The sequence below is a fragment of the Neopelma chrysocephalum genome, unplaced genomic scaffold (assembly GCF_003984885.1).
Source record: "Neopelma chrysocephalum unplaced genomic scaffold, ASM398488v2 Primary Assembly neopelma1_42, whole genome shotgun sequence".
NCBI lineage: Eukaryota > Metazoa > Chordata > Aves > Passeriformes > Pipridae > Neopelma > Neopelma chrysocephalum.
This window is the reverse complement of record NW_020897700.1, coordinates 8124862-8144455: the sequence shown is the minus strand read 5'-3', so window position 1 is coordinate 8144455 and position 19594 is coordinate 8124862. Positions and strand designations below refer to the sequence as shown.

Sequence of the window (19594 nt, the reverse complement as noted above, 5' to 3'; positions counted from 1 at the left end):
GACTGTACTCAGTGAGACTTGTGCTGCTGTTGCACAGCATACTGTTTGGGCTAAGGCTGTAGCTGTCAGTAGATTTGTCTGCCTTGAGTGTAGTGGGTCTCCCGGGAACTGAACTTCACCCTCCATTTTTATTGCTCCATGTCTTGTGGTCTTTGTTATTCTTCACAGTCAGTCTTTGTCTCTACTATTTTAGTAGTACCAAGAAAATTGGTCTTCATATCACTTAGCTGCTTTACTGGGGTCATTTATGTGTAAGTAAAACAGGACAGGCCAAAGCACAAATCCCAGCAGAACTCCACTGGTGAAATTGTTCTGCTGTGAAAATTCCCCTGTGTTTCTTAGCTCTTAAAATATTTCATGCCAGAGAGCCACCTCTCCTTTCATAGTGGGTTATTGTTTTTCAATCCTGTCTTGAGGTGACCTCATTGGAAATATTTTGGGAATTCAATTAGATTGTTCCTAAGGATCAGATCTTGCCTGTCTGTGTTGACCCCTTAGAAGTATTCTCTTAGGGATGTAAGGCAGTACTTCCCTGTACAGAAGAAGAAGATTTTACCTAGACTATCTCATTTCCCAACTTAAGATCCACACGTTGGCATTTAGATAAAAATTTGAAGTAACTTCTGCCACTCGTTATGTGAAAATCTGGGCTTTTTTTCCCTTACAGCTTTCAAAAAATTATTTTTTGGGTCCAAAATATCAGCAAGACAATTTGAATTTGTTCTCTCTGCACTGGGATTCAAACACTGAAAGCTAAGAACTCTTTGCAAAGGGAACATGTGGAAAACTATTTGGACATAAACTTGTCTGATTTTTTTTATTTTATACATTTCCTAGATCTTTTTAACACTTTTCTCTATTTTTTATATATTTGGAAAATTTCATTTTTTTACCCTTCACATTCATAAAAAATATTAAAGACACAAATGTCAAGAAAATTGTAATAAAAATAAACCAAAGAATGTGGGATGGACTGTCAGGGTATGATTGCTTTTGCACAGGACCCATCTACCTATACACAATCATAATATTTCGACTGTTAATGTGGCATTTTTATAGGCTTTGAATAATGTTGTAAAATACAAGTAAACCAAGAAATACTAGTGGTTTTCCAAACACAAACTTTAATAAGAGAACTGAAATCTTTAAATTTCTGTTGCTAGTGACTGGGGCAGTGTCTCATATTAACTTTGCATTTCACTTTTACAGATTGCAATGCTTGCTGCTCTAGAATCCAGTTTTGTAGCTATACCTTCTCTTCTGTTGTTCACACAGTCACGGGAGAGTTTTGGATCTGACTATAAATTAATTGTTCTGGCCTCTCCAGTGCTTTCAGGAAAGGATATTTACTTCTTGTTGAAACTTGGAAGTCTGTGTTTGCATTCGAATAGGGAGAATATTTATGCTCTGTTTTTTAATATTGCTTTGAGAAAAAGAGTAGGTATTTAATCCTGGTTCTTCAGATTTTTATGTTATTTTTAATAAAGTTGGGTAATGAATCTTAACAGCATAAAAACTGTCTAGTGTGAAGTTTTGCAGATTTGAAGCTAATCTGACCCAGTAACTCTTGTGGTGCCACTGAACCTCTGAATGAATGAATATGGTAGAAGAGATAGCAGTTACTATAGGACCTGTGTGGGAGCAGGAATGAAGGAAGGATCTAGATGGGTGTGCTCACTAAACCTCCACACAAGCTTCTGACTCTCTACTCCCAACACTTTTAGTTCACAGTATTTAAAAAGACTGAATGAAGAGGCTCAACTTCAAATTCACATGGGAATGACTTCTAATCACATCATAACAACTCGGGAACTAGTTTAGAAGACCTAGTAGAAGTTTCTACAGTTTTGCACCAGACTCATGGTGGTCAGTGCATTTAATGGTTATCAGAAGAAATTTATTTCATGTTTGTAGTGGATGAGTTAGTCATAGTAAGGTATTGTCCTGAATGTGTTCTGCTTTTCTTTTTCATTCCTTCCTTGTCTTCTGACCAGTTGTTTTCTATGTTTTAGAGAACGTGCTGTATAAAAATAATGATAATAGATTCATGAGCAGATTTCTCCTCTGAAGGAAGCAAGCTACTCTCTATAAAATTCCTACATTTGTTTTCTGTATTTCTTTAGAGTGCTGAAAAAGGCACCAGCTGCATCAATGGGCGTGAAACTAAAGCAGCAACTGTGCACCATGGCCAGGATGATACATATGGATGAGGCAGTGTCTTACTCAGTTTTAAACAGACTACCGTTAGTGTCTGTGGCTGGTGTCCTTTTTAAATATTAATTATTTATTTAAACAAAGTCCTAAAGTTGTCTCACCGCTTATTTGGACATATATTCTGGGCTCTAAAGAACCCTGAGTTTTGTAGAGAACAGCACTGTTGTGATGCAGGAAGGCTCAGAAGTGACAAGAAAGCATGTAAAGGAAGAGGGTTATAAAAGATAGGTGCAGGAAAATATGGTTTAAAGTGGTGTAATCCTTTTAAGGTGTTGAAAGTGTAAATGGCAGAGAGAAACACAAGTGAAGTATTTTGTACTTGCATGGTTGGTTTTTGATGATGATTGATGATCTTTTGTCTTTAGTTTGATATTGCCAGTATATTTTGTGGTTCTTTGATGTTGATATGCCTACTTGGAGAACCATACTGTCACCTTGCTTTGTTAGAGCAGGAGTCTTCCCACCATAATAGATCTTGCTTCAGATGTTTCAGTTGGCGGTGTAGTAAAGTTGCAGGAGTTGTACTCTGATATAACAGTTCTAATTAGTTTGAATATTGTACTTTCCTAGACTACAGAGATGTACCATTGAATGTGACAGAAGTCATGAGTGGCTAAAATGAATCAAAAAATGTGTATTATGTACTGTGCTAGAAACTGAGTTCATTTTGGGGAGGAATTGCTTAGAAACAGAGTTATAAATTAAGAGTTATGTGTGTAGTGTGTTCTGAAAGATAGTATAGTCTAAGGGATCAGGATGTGAGTTTTGCTCTTGTACTCTTGCTTTGTAGAGTTCTGTTGAGTAGACATCTGTAGGAACCACTACTCCATGCATGGCTTGTCTTCTTAGGCAAAAGATGCTGGAGAAATCTGCTACTTTGCAAAAGGTAGAGAGGGTGTCTGTAAGAAAATCTGAAAAAGTCATTAATTGCCAGTGATGATGATAACAAATCCCACAATGCAGTGTGTTTTGAATGCGCTTGAGAAATTACTGGTCTCTTACAGAGTAGGTGAAAAGGAAGAATTTGTGCTGTGGTCAGCTTTCTACGGCATTTAGGATCTTGCAACAGAAGAGAGTAACTAAGCTATAAGAAAAAGGTGTCTGTGGAAGGACATGGGGATCACCGTGGAAAAATAGATACCTAAAATGAGTATTGCAATGGGAGACTTGAGATAAATAAAAAAACTTCAGTTTTTAAAATGCCGTTCCCAGTTGCTCTTTGGTGTATCAATGGATTATTCCTTACCTTGCTTATCAGGAGACCACTACTTTTTATAACTGTTTTTATCACTTTGTAGTATTTGTAGGTGAGAGTTTTCAATGAAATATGATTTATTCTATTTTAGAAAAGTAATGCAATTGGATATGTTTAAATATTGAAAGTTCCCATCCTGCAATATGGCTCTGTATATCTTTTTCTCTCCTAGATCAGGAAAAAGAATAAATACTTCAAACATTTTATTTATTTGTTTATTGAGCTGTGGTTTTTTTTTTCTGAATTATTAATTAAAAAGCCTTGAAATGACTTAGCAAAAGGCTTTTAACTATATATTTCAGCATACTCATTGACGTGACTTGGCTACTTTCTTGATAAACGTGAGGAAGCTGATTTATGAAGCATTTGGCTAGAAACTGTTATCAGTTTTAGCCATTTCTTTTGAAATGGGTTTAACAAGGTGGTATTGGATGAGGTTTGCTAGTTTTGCCTGAAAAGGCAGGCGAAAGTATTCAGTTTAAGTTGTTGTCCTATTAGTATGCTAATAGTTCACTGTCACAGTGCCAGGGAAATTTTAACGGTTCAGTAAACTGCCAAACAAACAACTTCTATCGAAGTGGAAAGTAAGAAATAGTGGAGTCATATGATTACTTTGCACTGCAGGCTTATATTGACAGATGAGGTGTACTTTTGATATGAAATGTAATGAAAACATCAGGATATCTGGTAAGGAAGCTGCTCAGATTTCAGGCATACAACTTTATTCCCCCTTTTTTATTATCCCTCTGGCAGATGCAAATTGACTCTTGCAACCCCAGCTTTTTCCTTATCTTGTTGTAACTGCTAAACACAGTTCATGCGTGCTCCCTGAACACGTCCTGCTCCCTCTCATACCTCCAGGGACATCTGCTAGTGTGAAATATCAGTAAAACTGATAAATAGACACACAAACGTTGTCTGAAAGAAAAGTCATAATGGTAGAAGATGGTGTTGCCATGGGACTTGAAATTATAGTAATCTTGGTGGTTGCCTATAGGTATGATTTGGAATGCTTCATCAGTTTTGAAGTTTGTGTAGTCTCACTAATCTACTTGTTCTCTTTTAGCTTTTCTGATCCTATAATGTACTTTTCTGGGGTTGTTACATGTCTTTTTAAATCCAAGAAACTTACCACCTGCCCTTTGTACTGCGACCTTGGAATGGAGGCTGTTGAAGGCTAGTTTCAGTCTGCAACAGCTTAGCCACAGTCAGATTATATGATAGTTCATACAACCACATATAAAGCCACGGTTGAGGGACAGGTATTAGTCTGAGGTTGTGTGTAGCTGGTAACCTGACTGTCTGAGCAAATCCACTTACAGGCTTTGCTTTGCAAAGTGACCTCCAGTAACCTGTTAGGTGCAGATTGCTGTAACCTCACCAACCTTACTTTCTTTGGCAAGAACTTAAACCCCAAAATTAGATATGAAGCCTATTACCCATCCAGTTTTTGACGAGAAAGGTGGAGGATTATATTTTTCCTATCTGGGTGTGCCTTCTAATTTTGCAATTTTTGCTATTAATTGTTTTGTTTCTCCTTTCAGTGTTTGACTACAGCTATAGAGATTACATCCTGTCCTGGTATGGGCAACTCAGCAGAGATGAGGGGCAGCTGTACCAGCTGCTATCTGAAGACTTTTGGGAGATTGCCAAGCAGCTGCGACAGAGGCTGAGTCACATTGATGTAGTTAAAGTTGTCTGCAATGATGTAGTGAAAGCTTTACTCTCGCACTTCTGTGACCTTAAAGGAGCCAATGCCAGGTAAAAACAAAACTCTGCATTTCACTGGAATTTTCTGCTTTTCTCTTTGCTTTCAGATGTGCTATATCAAAGTAATGAAGAGTGTAACACTTTTGTAGAGAACTGATAAAGAAAATAGTCCAAGCTTATTACCAGTTTTAGAGATCAAACAGCCTTCAGGACATCTGTGAGACCTGTGCAAGGAAACACTTGTGCTCCTTTTTCTCAGAATTTGGCTTCACTGCTGTTTCTGTTTCATCCTTGAATCCTTTGCTCACAGTAGGAGGTGGGCTGTGTGAGCAGTTCCTGCAAAGTAGTGTCTACCTGCAAGGGAAAGAAGGGGTGCTGTCAAAGCAGTCAAGAGACAAGAAGATTGTTATTTGCACCTTTCCCAAAATAGCACCAAGGTTAATTCCTTTCAGCTTTCCATTTCTTCTAGCCCCAGGAAGCAAAGTCTTGTGATTTCTCTAAGTGACCTGTCTTGCAGTAGCAAGATTTTTCTACTGGAAAAATAGTTGGCTGTATTTTCTTTCTTTGTGTAGATTATCTTGCTAATTTCATGAATTTCCTCTATTTTGTCCACTTGAAAAAGTCAGCTCTCCACTGAATACTAGAGTTGCACCCAAACTGTAATTGCAAATGGGAACTCTTAGCCTGTGCAGTTCCCACATCTGAATGCACAATTTGTCTAATTGTGCGTGGAATTCGGGCTTATGTCTGTGCTTACATCATTTTAGTTATCCAAATTGAAATATGCTTTGGTCATTCAGATTTAGACTATATAATTTATTCTGTGCAGTAGTTTTGCCTACAGTTAGAGTCACATTTTTTTGACATCCCTTCAGAGAAAAAAGATCTACGGTGCTCTGTTAGTGACCAATCTGTCTGATGGCATTGACGCTTCTTTCTGTTCTGGAGCAGAAGATAGGGTTAACATATATGTAGTAGACCTCAGCTCTCAGTCAGCTAATGTGTAGAAAAAATAAAGATGGAAAAGAAACTGAAGGGAGGTTGTGTTCAAGAAAAGAAGAAATAAAGGTGTATTTACTTTGCAGTAATCTTGCATTGAATTCCAGGTACTACTTTCTTTTAGCTCTGGAATGTGGTAGAAATCTCTTGGTCAGGTAAAGCTCCTAAGTGTGCTCCTTGATTTTTAAGTATTACGCTTGCACTTGTCCTTTATCACAGTCAAGCACTTGCTTTTAGGAAGAGTTTGATTTGAACAGTTAAAGAATGAGGATGTTGATTTTAAAGTTTTTTTTATTTGAAATCGACATGTTTTTCTGTTTGAAACTCGGGATGTAGAATCTAGAATTGCAGAAATATTATTAATGCTGATTATTGATGAGATTTCTTGTCTACTGAGAGTTATGACCACTTCATCTGGTCTTTGTTGGATTGTTATTGTCACTATATAGAGCTAAAATGAATTCTCTTGGTTATTTTCCAGTTAACTTTTTCACATGGGAGTGGTAAAGGCACCTTAGTCAGTGCTGAATAAGGCAGGATGCATTAACATGGTAGTGAAAAAAATCCTGTCAAGAATTAATGTGATAGTGGCTTAAACAAACAAAAACCCCAAACCAACCCCACTGCAGAATTTGTAGGGGTTGGAACTGGATCTATTGACTGCTTTTCACAGGAAGGCTGTGAATTCACGAGGAGGTAGGTCTGGTTTTAATGTGCCTGATAGATCAGCAGCACGATGCTGTATGATACAAGTTGTGAAGCACTAGAATATCCTCATGCTCCTCATCCAAACTTGGTCCAGGGAGCTGTATGGAAGTTGCACAGGGCTCACTGTTTCTTGGCAGGTGGAGAGAGGGTTTAAATGCTTTGTATGTACTATGGCAAAGTCAGCAGAAAGGTGACATTGTGCTCACACGCTACAGATGGAATTTGTGCTGCTGAGCGATCCCAGGAATGTAATCTTTCTCTGGTAGCATGTTTGTTGAAAGCAAGAGATAGCTATTCTTCTAGATGAAATAGTATCAGAAGGACTTAGCGAGGTACAAACACAAAGTAAGAGTCTTTCTGTGAAGCTGTCTGCAGGAAAGGAAGAGGCAGTTCCCTTACGCTTATTGTGGGCTAAAATAACTGCCTCAGGTATTATTACAGAACAATTAATATTTGATAAATAAAATCCTATGCTGGGTGCAGCATAGGCAAAATAAGATTTTCCTACATGAAATAAGTAGGTGTCGTGGTTTAACCCCAGGCAGCAACTAAGCCCCACGCAAACTGCTCACTCACCCACCAGTGGCCTTGGGAGAGAATGGGAAAAGTAAAAGTGAGAAAACGCATGGGTTGAGATAAAGACAGTTTAATAAGTAAAGGAAAAGCCACGCATGCAACCAGAGCAAAACAAGGAATTCATATACCACTTCCCATGGACAGGCAGGTGTTCTGCCATCCCCAGGAGAGCAGGGCTTCACATCACATGTAACAGTGACTTGGAAAGACAAACATCATCACTTCAGATGTCCCCCCCTTCTTTCTTCTTTCCCCACCTTTATATACTGAGCATGATGTCATATAGTATGGAATATCCCTTTGGTCAACTGAGGTCAGCTGTCCTGGCTGTGTCTCCTCTCAACTTTTTGTGCCCCCTCAGCATCAGAGTGATTCAAGAAGCAGAAAAGGGCCTTGATGCTGTCCAAGCACTGCTTAGCAATAACAAAACCATCTGTATATTATCATCATGGTTTTCACCACAAATCTAAAACATAGCCCCACACTAGCCACTGTGAAGAAAATTACCCCAGCCAAAACCAGTACAGTAGGCAAGGGAGGATGTGAAGGTAGTAATCCTTGCCTCTTCTTGAACCCCCTGACAAGCAGTGCTTTTTGAACAAACCTCAGTAAGAAGAGGCCACAGGGATGTTGATTTATTATTCTTATTGTCATTGTTACTACTGTTATTACTACTATTTTTTTGTCCTACATTTTTTGGTTGTAAACTGTCTTTAACCTACAGTTGGGGCACCTTTGATCCCAAAGACAGAGGAAGAATTGGTTTCTAGAAATACAAATATGTGGTATTGCGGGCTGCTTCTGGCAACACAACCTCTGATGGGAGATACTCTGAAGTGTTTTTATGTATATGTGTGCCCAGACTTAGCAATGTTAGTGCCTGGGGGCTGCTCCTCGGGCTGATTCAGAACCCATAGTTAAGAGCTCAAAACTCTTGAAAAGTGTGAGTGGGGAGAGTGCTGTGGGGAAATTGCTGTTTGAGTGATCAGTATGATAAGCAGTTTGGGGGTTAAAGTTTATATCATTCATGTTTCGATAATATTCCTTTTGTTTTCTATATATTACTGACAGGGTAATACATTTTTCATGAATTCATAATTTTCTTAGCCCATGAGAATACCTTCCCATGTATAGGATATATAACTTCAATTTTTTGCGATTTCAGTATGTGTTGTGATAAGATAGTTAAAATAAAAGGTGCTACCACCACAAACTGATCAAGAGCAGACTGATGCGAAGGGAGTTCAAGCACTTAGATTTAACTTGGTTAATCCTATAGATATATCCAAGTTGTCTGGATAGCAACTAAACTCCTTCCACAAGTCTTGTTCTTCTTTTATAATTCCATTTGCCACCCATAAACCAGGAATATCCAGAACTGCTTCTCACAATTGGCCTCTGGAAAGGTGTATCAAGGGGATTAGTATGAAACTGTAGATATTTTTTGCAATGGGAGCAGCTGTATGAAGGTGCAGAGAAAAAAATAGTAACAAAAAGCCAAGAGCAGATTATTCAAGTCAACTCATGAGTAGGTCTAAGGCTCACCACTGCTCTCAAGCTTCAGTGTTGGAAGTTTGGGTTTTCTGTTAATGACTGAGTATAACCTAGACACCACAATAAGCATTAGGATGTCCTGGTGCTGATGTGGTCATTCCAAAGCTTGTAAGCCATTTGTACACTCTTTGCATCTGTTATTAGTGTGATGTATCAAATGCTTTTTCCTGAAAGAGGTAGCTGTGGCACGTATAAATAATTTTATTCACAGTAAGCATTAGTTGAAGTGATTTATAAAGCTTGCTGATTTATCATGATAAAATGGCAGCTGTGGAAATTTTGGGTTTGGCTTTGTCCGTATTTTTTGTTGTGCTTTCTGGGTTTGATGTGGTTTGTTTTCAGAATTGTGGTTTTGGGGTTTTTGGTTTTGTTTTTTTTTTAAGTAGGTACTTTTTTCAGGTGTATTTGTTATACTGGCTTATAAAGGTCTAAATTTATTTTTTTCCTTTCTTAGAAAGCTCAAATAGATCAAGCAATTTTTACTTTGCTGCACTGTCAAGAAGTTTAGAGCTCTGACGGTGATACAAGTGAAGAGATGCAGCCTGCCTGTGGTTCTGGTAGTTCTCAGAATCAGTTTAATGGAAGTGCGTGGTGAATGTTGAATATACTGATGCCAGTCATTTAGAGCGAGTTGCGTGTGCACTTCAACTCACAATTGTACTGATTAAGACTTAAATGTATCTCTGCAAGACTCTCTCTTGAAAGACTAAATAAAGAAATCACAAGGCTGAAGGGAACACTTTGTGATCTGTCTATCTATTTATTTAATGGAAAAAAGAACCCTGAAGTAATTTCCTGTAGAGGAGTTGTTAATGCTTTTTAAGATGCTTTGGAGTTTTTTGGTGTGTATTTTTTTTTGTTTTGTTTGGGGGAGAGGGGTGTATGCATAATTTATTTAGTTGCTTTCTTCCTAATTTCAAAGCAGACTGACATACCATGTTCTTCAAAGATGCCTTGCATCAGGAGCATATGCCCGACCACAAATACCAGGAGTCTTTTAATACTCCTGACTGTAATGAGTCTTTACAATAGAGAGAGTTACCAGATGGTCCTGGTCAAAAATGTGGATATCGAGAGTAGATCCTAGGGAAAAAAAAAAGAGATTTCCATGAAGTCAGTGTATTAGGAAACCTGGAAGCCCAGGTGATAGTTCAGTATTATGGAACAGCTGTGGGTTCTGCATTCCTGAGAAATGAAGGATTGTTGTTAAGGAGGTGCTGATATTAGCGCAGAGTTGCTTAGTTATGGTATGGAAAGGAAATGATGATATTTCTATAACACTTGTAGTGTTTTTAACTGATTGTCTTCAGCAATACCACAGCAAATCTGCTGTTCTTCTTTCCTTTATAAAGTGCTGGATGAACTCGCAGGTTTGCAGCAGTAAGGGGTAAAGTTCTAATATTGATGACATTCACTAGGATACACAGTGAGTAATTGCACAAAGAAGTCTCAGAGCAGGGATAGTTCCAGTAGGTGTCATTTTGTTCCCAAAGAAAAGTACAGACCTGGTACAAAGGAATTCACTTTGGCAGGCCCTGTCTATGGTTCTGTATTCGTATTCTGCTGCTCTACCTTCCAGTGCTTTGAGGGGCAGCTGAAGGAAATCCCTTTGCTTTCTGGCACTATGAAAAAGTATTGGATAGTTTTAAAAATTCAGAGCAGGCTTTTCATAAAATGAAAATTACAAAAAAGAAACTTGGGCAACGTTAAGGCTGGCTTTGTAGCTCATGGGGGAATGAAGATGGATATGACCTGTAAGCGTACTGTGTAGGGTTCTGTCTACTGTTTTAAATCACTGAAGTCACCTGCGTCTTGATAGACCAATAAATGTCACCATTACTTCAGTCTTGGATTGTTCAAGAAGACACAAATGAATTAAGTTGCCACTTGCCGTTATTTGTGTATTGCCTAAAGCAGATTAGATGAGCCTGGTTTACAAAGCTTGTATCATGCCTGTTTTGGAACTGTTTGCTAGAGTGCCATATTTATATTAGTTCACTGCACATGTTTGTGCTCAGAATTTATGGATAATTGGCTGGGCTTTCAAAGCTTTCTCTAAAAATATCTGCACACAATTTCGGTTCAGAGTTTTCTATGATTACTAAGTGACCTTTTGTCTGGAAAATCCAACCACACAGTCCTAATAACACATGCTCAAAATTAGATAGGAAGAGAAATAATGTCTATGTTACTATTTGGATTATTTAAGAGTGCTTAATATCTTTATTGACACTGGAGAGAGTCTGCTTTGGGTACGTGCGTGCGGGCTGCACTTAAGTTTCTACTTTTTCTGTTGGCCTCTGCAAAATGAACAATGCCACATTCCCACAGAATTGAAGATCTGGGTTTTATATCAAGCCTTAATAATATGCCTGATCAGGACATCTTAGCTCCTGCTCCGAGATAGTAAACAGACATGGTTTGGTAACTGAGCAGTGATGTTAATACTTCTGTGATTGCTCACTTCTCCCTTTTTTATGTGTATCACTACAGGGGAAGCCAGAATTAAAAGAGTTGCTGTTTACTGGGCAGACCTTTTGTTGACACACAGTATTTCCCTGCAAGCTGATCAATGGTAATATTGAGACAGATAGAAGTGTGATGCTTCCTGTATACATGCAAAGGAGGATATAAGCCTGTATGTCTTGTCTTGTCTGTTTTATCACTGGCATATTGATTTATGCTGTAGCTGTTAAGCCTCCCCTCATGCTTCCTCTCCTGCTTTCAGTCTTCCTTTTATTTCTCTTGCCCAGAAGCTGTGAAAACTTCAGGATTTGTTGACACAACCATTTAGCACTGATGTGCAAGGCTTGTTTAGAGTTTAATTGCCTGAAGATTTTGTTTTTCTATTTTTTCATAAAAATCTTCCCTCTTGCTTTTTAGATCACATTTAGATACAGTTTGACTAGGAAAACCATTGAAAGAACCCCTCTTCTAGAGATTCCTATCTTCTTAGGTAATGGAGATAACTCCAGGAAAAAAATTGAAATTTTCTTAAATGGCCTGTAAACTGAAGACTATGAAACTCTGTCCCTCCCTTGCATTCCTCTAGGCAAGAACACATTAGACAAATTAGAAGGGCAAGAATCAAATATTTGTCTATGTACTTGTTTATTCTGTTCTATTTTCCATTTGTGTTCTGTTGACTGTGTGTCAGAAAAGTCCTGGCATAGGTCCGACTAGGAGAAGCTGTACGTGTTGGCTCTTGACTGGGAATAAATCTGTACAACAGGGAGACAGACTTCTCTTGCATGGGTGATATTATAGATGCAGTTAATGCTTCAGTGTGTTTGCAGTCCCAAACAGACTGGCGTTCCTCAGGAGATTTGTAGAGAGATACTGAAGACAAAGAAGACTAATCTCAGTTCAGTGAAATTTTATGTGCATTATGGCTCTGTTTCATGCTTTGCACGTGCTTTTAGTTCTAACTCTGTATCGCTGTTAATACACAGGAACCAGTTGAAGTGATAGTCCTTGTCTCAGCACTGGTGAGGCCACACCTGGAATCCTGTGTGTTTAGTTTTGGGCCCCTCACTGCAAGAAAGATGTTGAGGTGCTGGAGTGTGTCCCAAGAAGGGCAACGGACCTGGGGAAGGACAAGTCTTATGAGGAATGGCTGAGGAAGCTGTGGTTGTTTAGCCTGGAGGAGTCTCAGGGGAGACCTTATCGCTCTCTACAACTACCTGAAAGGAGGTTGTAGCCAGGTGGGGATTGGTCTCTTCTCCCAGGTAACAAATGACAGGACAAGAGGAAATGACCTCAAGTTGTTCCAGGGAAGGTTTAGATTGTTAGGAAAACCTTTTACACTGAAAGGATGGTCAAGCATTGGAACAGGCTGCGCAGGGAAGTGGTGGAATCACTGTCCCTGAAAGTGTAGATGTGGCACTTAAGGACATGCTTTAGTGGTGGACTTGACAGTCCTGGGTTAATGGCTGGACTTGACAATCTAAAAGGTCTTTTTAAACCTTAACTCTATTCTATGTTCTCTATAAGTCATCCTGTTTGCCAGCATTTTGCATATGCTTCTGGCTGTGTTTCTAGGTGGCTGACTTTGGGTGTGCCAACCTGTCTGGAAAACAAAGATTTTATTTCCATAATAAGAGGTGGCTGTAGGTAAATGACCCAGACTTTGTCAGTGATCTACCTGGGGCATGTCTGGTTTTGGATAAATAATGAATGCCTTTAGGGGAGAACATGATGGGGAATGTTTGATGTGGTGTAGAGGAGGCTTTAGGATATGTATGGAATATGCAAGAGAAATGGAAATGCACTGAGGAAAATAACTACATATTTAGCTGCCACAGAGAAAAGATCCTACCAGAACAAGATAAACATCTTTCTGAGCTCAGTCAGCTGCACCACCTGGACTGGTTGATAATGAAGATTACGCATCATCTTCATAAACCACTGCTCCTCAGAACAGAGTATTTACATCTAAGCTGTTCCAAGGGACTTGTTTCGAAATTTGTCTTACTTATAACAATTGAAACCCCCTCAATGATTCACCTTTGCAAACAAAACGTTTGATTTGTAATTGAATAAGAGGCTTCAGTGAAATCAAAACCGAATGTCATCTTTACATTCATGTTGTACTGCAAATTAGTTATAAAACTTATTTTCGTCACCTTAAGGCAAATTACTTGTCTTATTAGAACAAAATTACAATTATTGTTACTATTCCAACATATTTTCATCCTCCCAGACTGACAGGCAAAAATCAGTTGTTATACAACGCTGCCTGTCACTAGTGGCCATACAGCGGTGTCTAGCTGGAAACTTTTGGTTGTACTGTATACAGTTCTTGGTCACTTTTTCACATACAGAGGCAATGGGCTTGGAGCAGCTCTGTGAGTAAGAGTCAGTTGACTAACTAGGACAGCAGCCTCCAGATCTAAGAAGAAAGCAGATGTTATGAAAAATGGGAGGAGGCACTGGTATGAGATGTGACAGATCCAAGCCCCTGTAGCAACTTAGAGCCTTCTACTGAAGACCAGTTCTGGCTGCCTTTGTAAATTACCAGGGCATCTCTCAGGTGACATTGTGTCTGTCTCGCTGTAACCACTGGCTTGGTCACCTTGCTGTTAAAATGGACTGGAGCACATCAGGCATGTGGCCATGAAAGAACTGCTAGGGTACCTTGTCTCTGCTTCTACAGCTATTTCTTTATAAAGAAAAGGTGCAGCTGTGACCTGCAGTAAGGTGTTCTGTCAAATGTGTTCTGAGAAGTCCAGAAAAACATTGGCACCTGTGAAACAGTATTGGGCACAGAAGGTTTGCTCCTTGTTTCTTTCAGAGCTGTCATTTGAAAACCTGTTTGTGAGAAGTCTGCAAACAACACACTGTGCTATCATGGGCTTGCTCACCCAGCAGCATGTTGCTGTGCGTGTTCAGTGGTGCACAGCACCCACCCAGTGCTTCATGCTGCAGCATTTTATCAGTTAGCGACTGATCATGATACAAGTGATCTGTAAGTTCTCTCTCTTCTTTCCTTCCTTTCTTTTTTTTTTTTTTTTCCATTTAGGCAGGAAGATCCACCAAGACCTTTTTTGCTGCACTCATGCTTGAGGAGCTCTGATGAAGAAGTAAGATTTCTGCAGAAATGTTCTCAAGTCCTGGTGTATTGTCTCCTACCCTCAAAGGATGTCCAGTCTGTCAGCTTGCGCATAGTCCTTGCAGAAATACTTGCAACAAAAGGTAGATCTAAGATCAGAGATGATTAACCATTTGCACCTATACAATATTAGCAATTACAAACGTCATTATGTATATCTTTATGCTCTATTTTTACGTTCTGAAATTAAATTACTGTGATAACCAGTAAGACACTTTAAATTCTCAAAATCAAGCATGTACTTACTTAACTCTTCTGACTTGATGCCAGGCTGTTTAGCACATTTCAGGGTAAAACACAATTTGTCCTTTCCCATTTTCTATTTTTTTCATAGAGGAACACTTTTGCAGCTTTCCTTGGCATTATTTTTAGTGCTTATATGAATAATTCTGCCCTTTTATATTCAGATACATAGAATCCATAGACTTTAGGATGTGTTTCTAACTGAATCATGATATTAGGTTTAGTTCATTATTTTAGACTTTGATTTATCCATGTGGTTTTTTTAATTGAGGGATTTCTGGTTTGCTTTTTATTTTATCAGATACACTTTATTGTGATTATAAATACACTATGCATGTTTTATGTCACCGAAGTCAAATTCAGAAATTTTGGAGTCTCAAGTATATTGTGATTCCGTTTACTTTTACATTTTCATTAATAGTGGCTATAATGTCATAGCCTTCAAAGCACACAGCAGAAAGAACAAAAGCACTTGGAATTTTCTAAATAAAGCTCAGCTTTGTCAATATACATCAATTGGTGCAATAGAACAAACAACTTTATCAGGAAGGTACATGCAATCTCAAGTATACTATGTGTTCCAGAAGACCTGTTTTGTATTTTTGGATTTTTATCAGCTTGCATAAAAATTTTTGCCTTTTATCTACAATTTTTCTTTTGAAAGACAGCAGTTATTCCTCAGCATAAGGATTTTGTTTTAAAATATTTTTCTTCTCCAGTACTGAAACCAGTGGTGGAACTGCTGAGTGATCCAGATTATATTAACCGAATGCTACTCAGCCAGCTGGAGTACAGAGAACAGATGAATGAGCATCAGAAGAAAGACTACACATATGCTCCTTCTTATGAGGAGTTCATCAAGCTCATCAACAGCAGCTCCGATGTTGAGTTCCTGAAACAACTGAGGTATTTAATGTTTCACTGTAGCACATTCAAAACTAAACATGCTTCTTTTCCAGCCAATTACTGAGATTTGAATGAATTGTGATTTTTCTTTTTAATTTTAGATTTCTTTTTGTTTTATGAAGCAGAGAGAGTAAGGATGATAAGCCACAATATTTGTTATATCTCTCATATAGTCAGCATTTTAGCTCAGTGGCAGAAAATGCATAAAAATTCTTCTTAGTAGTATACTGGAGATGGCTGTACTTTTGAAAGGTATAAATACTTGAAAAGTAGGAAAGGGACACTGGTTTCTTCTTTACAGCTTGCTTCTGCAGAGTGAGATGAAATAATATGTTGAATTTCCACTGGCATGTGTAGTTATCTCCTCATTATCTTTATGAATTATGACTGGCTGCAGTGGTCTGGTGGCTGTGAACTGTTGTGACCCTAGGGACACTGAGCATTCAGAACAACTTGCTATGTTTCTGTGACATGTAAAGAAGGGTTTGAGTTCCAGCACATTTTACCACTGGATAAGATGTATTTTTGGACTATTGCAGGAAGGTGTTTGCCACTTGCTTCCTTCTCAAACATGTTAATGAACTCTGAAGAATTCCTTAAATATCAAAAAACCCAGCACTGAGCTCCTACATATCATGAGTTTGTTTGATCTTCCTGTTTGCTAATGCAAATAGCGCCTGGTCACTTTCGTACGCATTCCAACCCCCATCTCATCTCTTTCTACTTACATCTTTAATCTTAACATGAGATATTACTTGTATGTCAATCCTGCTTCCCCAAGAACCAGTGGTTTGTGCTTGCCTTATCTTTATAGCTGAGCTGATTTCTGATGTATATGAAAGGATAAGGAACAAGTGATTGGGAAGCAGGGAATAGAGATACTACTGTTTTAGAACCTCTCTAGATGTCCTTGAGTTGGTTTTGTTGAGCAGAGCAAAGCTCTGGAGGGCTGCTGAAGCCACTTCCAGAGTGTTTGTCCTAATCTCTTACCACCAGCCAGAACTGGCATTTCTTCCCAACTCCCTTCTGTTGCTGCTGCAGGTCAGCTTTGTCTTCTTAAATGGCTGCAGCAACAGCTGAAATACATGGGCATATCAACATTGTTTGGTGCATTCTGTGTCATCTGTTGTGACCCTGAACTTCCATTGGAGTTGGCTTGATCAGGCCAAGAAATGGCTAATCAAGATGAAGCATGTGGGCTGCATAAAAACATTGTGCTTTCTCTTGTTCTTCTCTTTGATTCTGAAACCACTTGCATTTCTGAGATAGGAAAATACATTTAGGTGATGGTGAAATGATTCTGTTGCTTGGCTACTTATTGTTCATCTGCTGTAAAATTTGCTCTTACTCTGGGACAGTGTGTCTTTCCTGAGAGCAGAAATTAGTCTCTATTAGACTCTTCCTAAAACCTAATTGACATATTTATTAGCATAATCACACTAATGGATCTGCTTGCTTCAAAAGAAACCCAGCTCTTCATTGTTGTTGTTCAAGCACATTAATGCTCAATGTGTTCTCTTTTTAGCTGATAGGTCACTTGAAATTGTGTTCTGCAATACCAGAGAGCAGGTTTGCTTTATGAAATAGTGTGGTTTTGGCTGCACTTAACGTTTTAACTTTCTAGCCTGTGTAGTCCAACTATCATCATTTTGAAACGTGTTCCTCTACACCCTCCAAAATGTTGATCAGTCTGAGTCTGATCAGTATTTTAATAGAAAATGTCTGAGAAAATATATTGTCTTTTTGAAGAGAAATAGTGTTTGAATTTGGAGGCATCGTTCTTCCTTCCTCGTTTTGTATAAAGCCAGTCTCTGAGATGGTGGTTAAAGAGCATTTCGCTTTGGGAGAGGGTATTCGTGTTCTATTTGGGCTCCAGCACTGTGGGAGCACTCAGAGAGAGATGGGCCAACCTGTAGTCATCTCAAACTTGTGTAGTATATTTAGCAAAGATTTCATGATTAACCAGTGAAACTGATTTACAGTTTTGCATCAAGAAAACCAAACAGTGGTCTGTATATGGCATATGGATTAAAAAAAAAATTAGTTGTAATTCTTCATGAACCACAGGGAAAATCTATCAAGAAGGAGTTAGAAGAAGAAATAAATAAGCCGCTGTGCAGTTATCACTGAGAAGCACGGGAAGCGTCTGTTGGAGTGGTGGGAGTGGGGAAAATGCTTTCAGTTTTCTTCTTACAACAAATAAATTACTGGCATTGTGTACGTAAACAGGTTTCCCAGTTAGATGCTATTCTGGGTAATAATCTGTTCATCAAGAATTCCTTTCCTTGCTTTTTTTTGGCAATAATTTTTCAGTGCCTATTCTAAGCCATGCATGGCATTCATGAACTGTAAACCTCCTCCTGTTACTGCTCGTGCTGTCACCTAACATTTTGGTAAAGAACAGAGATAAGTAGTAGCAATTTTCTGTGTAGACTTAGCTTTGAGGGAAATTTATCCCAAGGCACTACAGCTGCTAGGAAACTCATTATTTTTGTATGAAACTTTCTTGCCATGCTTAACTTTGCAGATTGATTACTATCTATTTAATAAAATAAACATAAAATACCTTGCTCAATTCAAGAGGCCATGAGCACTGATAAACATTTCCTGAGACTCTTGACTGACCACAGTTGAGAAGGCGTGGACTCCTGGGTGCTCCTTGATGTATGCACGTGACAGTACTCAAGAGAAGTGCCATAAGGCATCTTTCCAGACTGATTTCATTAACAAAGTTTTGCTAGGCTTTCTTGTGATTAAAACCAGGTATTTGTAGTGGGGAAAGCAGGGAAAATCCCTGGCTGGATCAGTGGAAACCTCTGGGTGAAGGGTGTATGTTGTTCTTGGCCAGGAAATCAGAAAAGAGAGGGAGGCTGTGTAGATCTCCTTGTAAGCAAATGTAAAGCTCTCTGCCATGCAAATAGCTCTTCCTGAAAGGATAATAATGGTACAAGGATTTTCTAAATCTTGTTTCTCTCCTAGCTTGGAAGCATTACTTTAAGAAGAAATATTTTATTGATTTTCTGCATTTCTTTTATGACTTTTATTTTTAGAACTTATTTATATGGTGCAGGAACGACTTTTAATTTTGGAGATACTTTTGAATTTATAGATTGTTAGTGTCTGTTGTGGGCCTCTAATGTTCGATCACTTTATCGCTTAGCAGAACTTACCTCTATTGTTTTTGTTGGAACATCCCTTTCATAAAAATTAATTTGCTAATTTCTGAGGAGCTATTTTGTCCTTTTCTTTTTTTTTTGTCATAACTTTGCCTTCTGAAAACTTGAATTTGTTTGGGGAAAAAAACCCAAACGAACCAGCGAAGCTTTCATAGAAGGAACCATTGTATGGTTATCTATGAATGTCCTTCAAGCTGACTCTTCATAATGTTTCATTTCTTTATTGCTTGTCATGAAGGGAGGCAGACTTTTATTCCTGTGTTATCAAGTTTTCACAAAGTGTGTTATCCCTATGTCTTTAGAAGAAGAAAAAGTTAAACAGGGAAATTTCACCTTCATTTCCCCTTAGATTGAAGTTAGCATGGATTAATTGGAAGTCTGCTACAAATAAGGAAGAAAAGATGAATTCTTCCACATCAGCTGTGAAAAAAAATTGTTTTCTCTGTCAGAAAAAGACTAAAGATAAAAGACACACTGAATTAAAAACATAGCTGAGAGCAAATAGTGATAAGGAAAGAAACAGGTGGATAGTTTTTCTTCTGCTTTCAAGATCACCATTCTATTTATTTTGTTATTTATTATTACAGCAGCAAAACATATTCATGGTAAGAATTCATTGTAAGAAAGACCATTATTACTGGC

At 38.4% G+C, this 19594-nt stretch overlaps 1 protein-coding gene across 2 annotated transcripts in view; it reads left to right on the top strand.

The window, feature by feature from the left end:
- SNX25 (sorting nexin 25) overlaps positions 1-19594 on the top strand; it is a 77022-nt gene that overhangs the window by 14538 nt on the left and 42890 nt on the right. For both annotated transcript variants that reach the window (XM_027676605.1, XM_027676606.1), the window contains exons 3-5: positions 5014-5230; positions 14538-14710; positions 15590-15776. In XM_027676605.1, coding sequence (XP_027532406.1) covers positions 5014-5230; positions 14538-14710; positions 15590-15776 — 577 coding nt within the window. The remainder of the gene's footprint in view (positions 1-5013; positions 5231-14537; positions 14711-15589; positions 15777-19594) is intronic.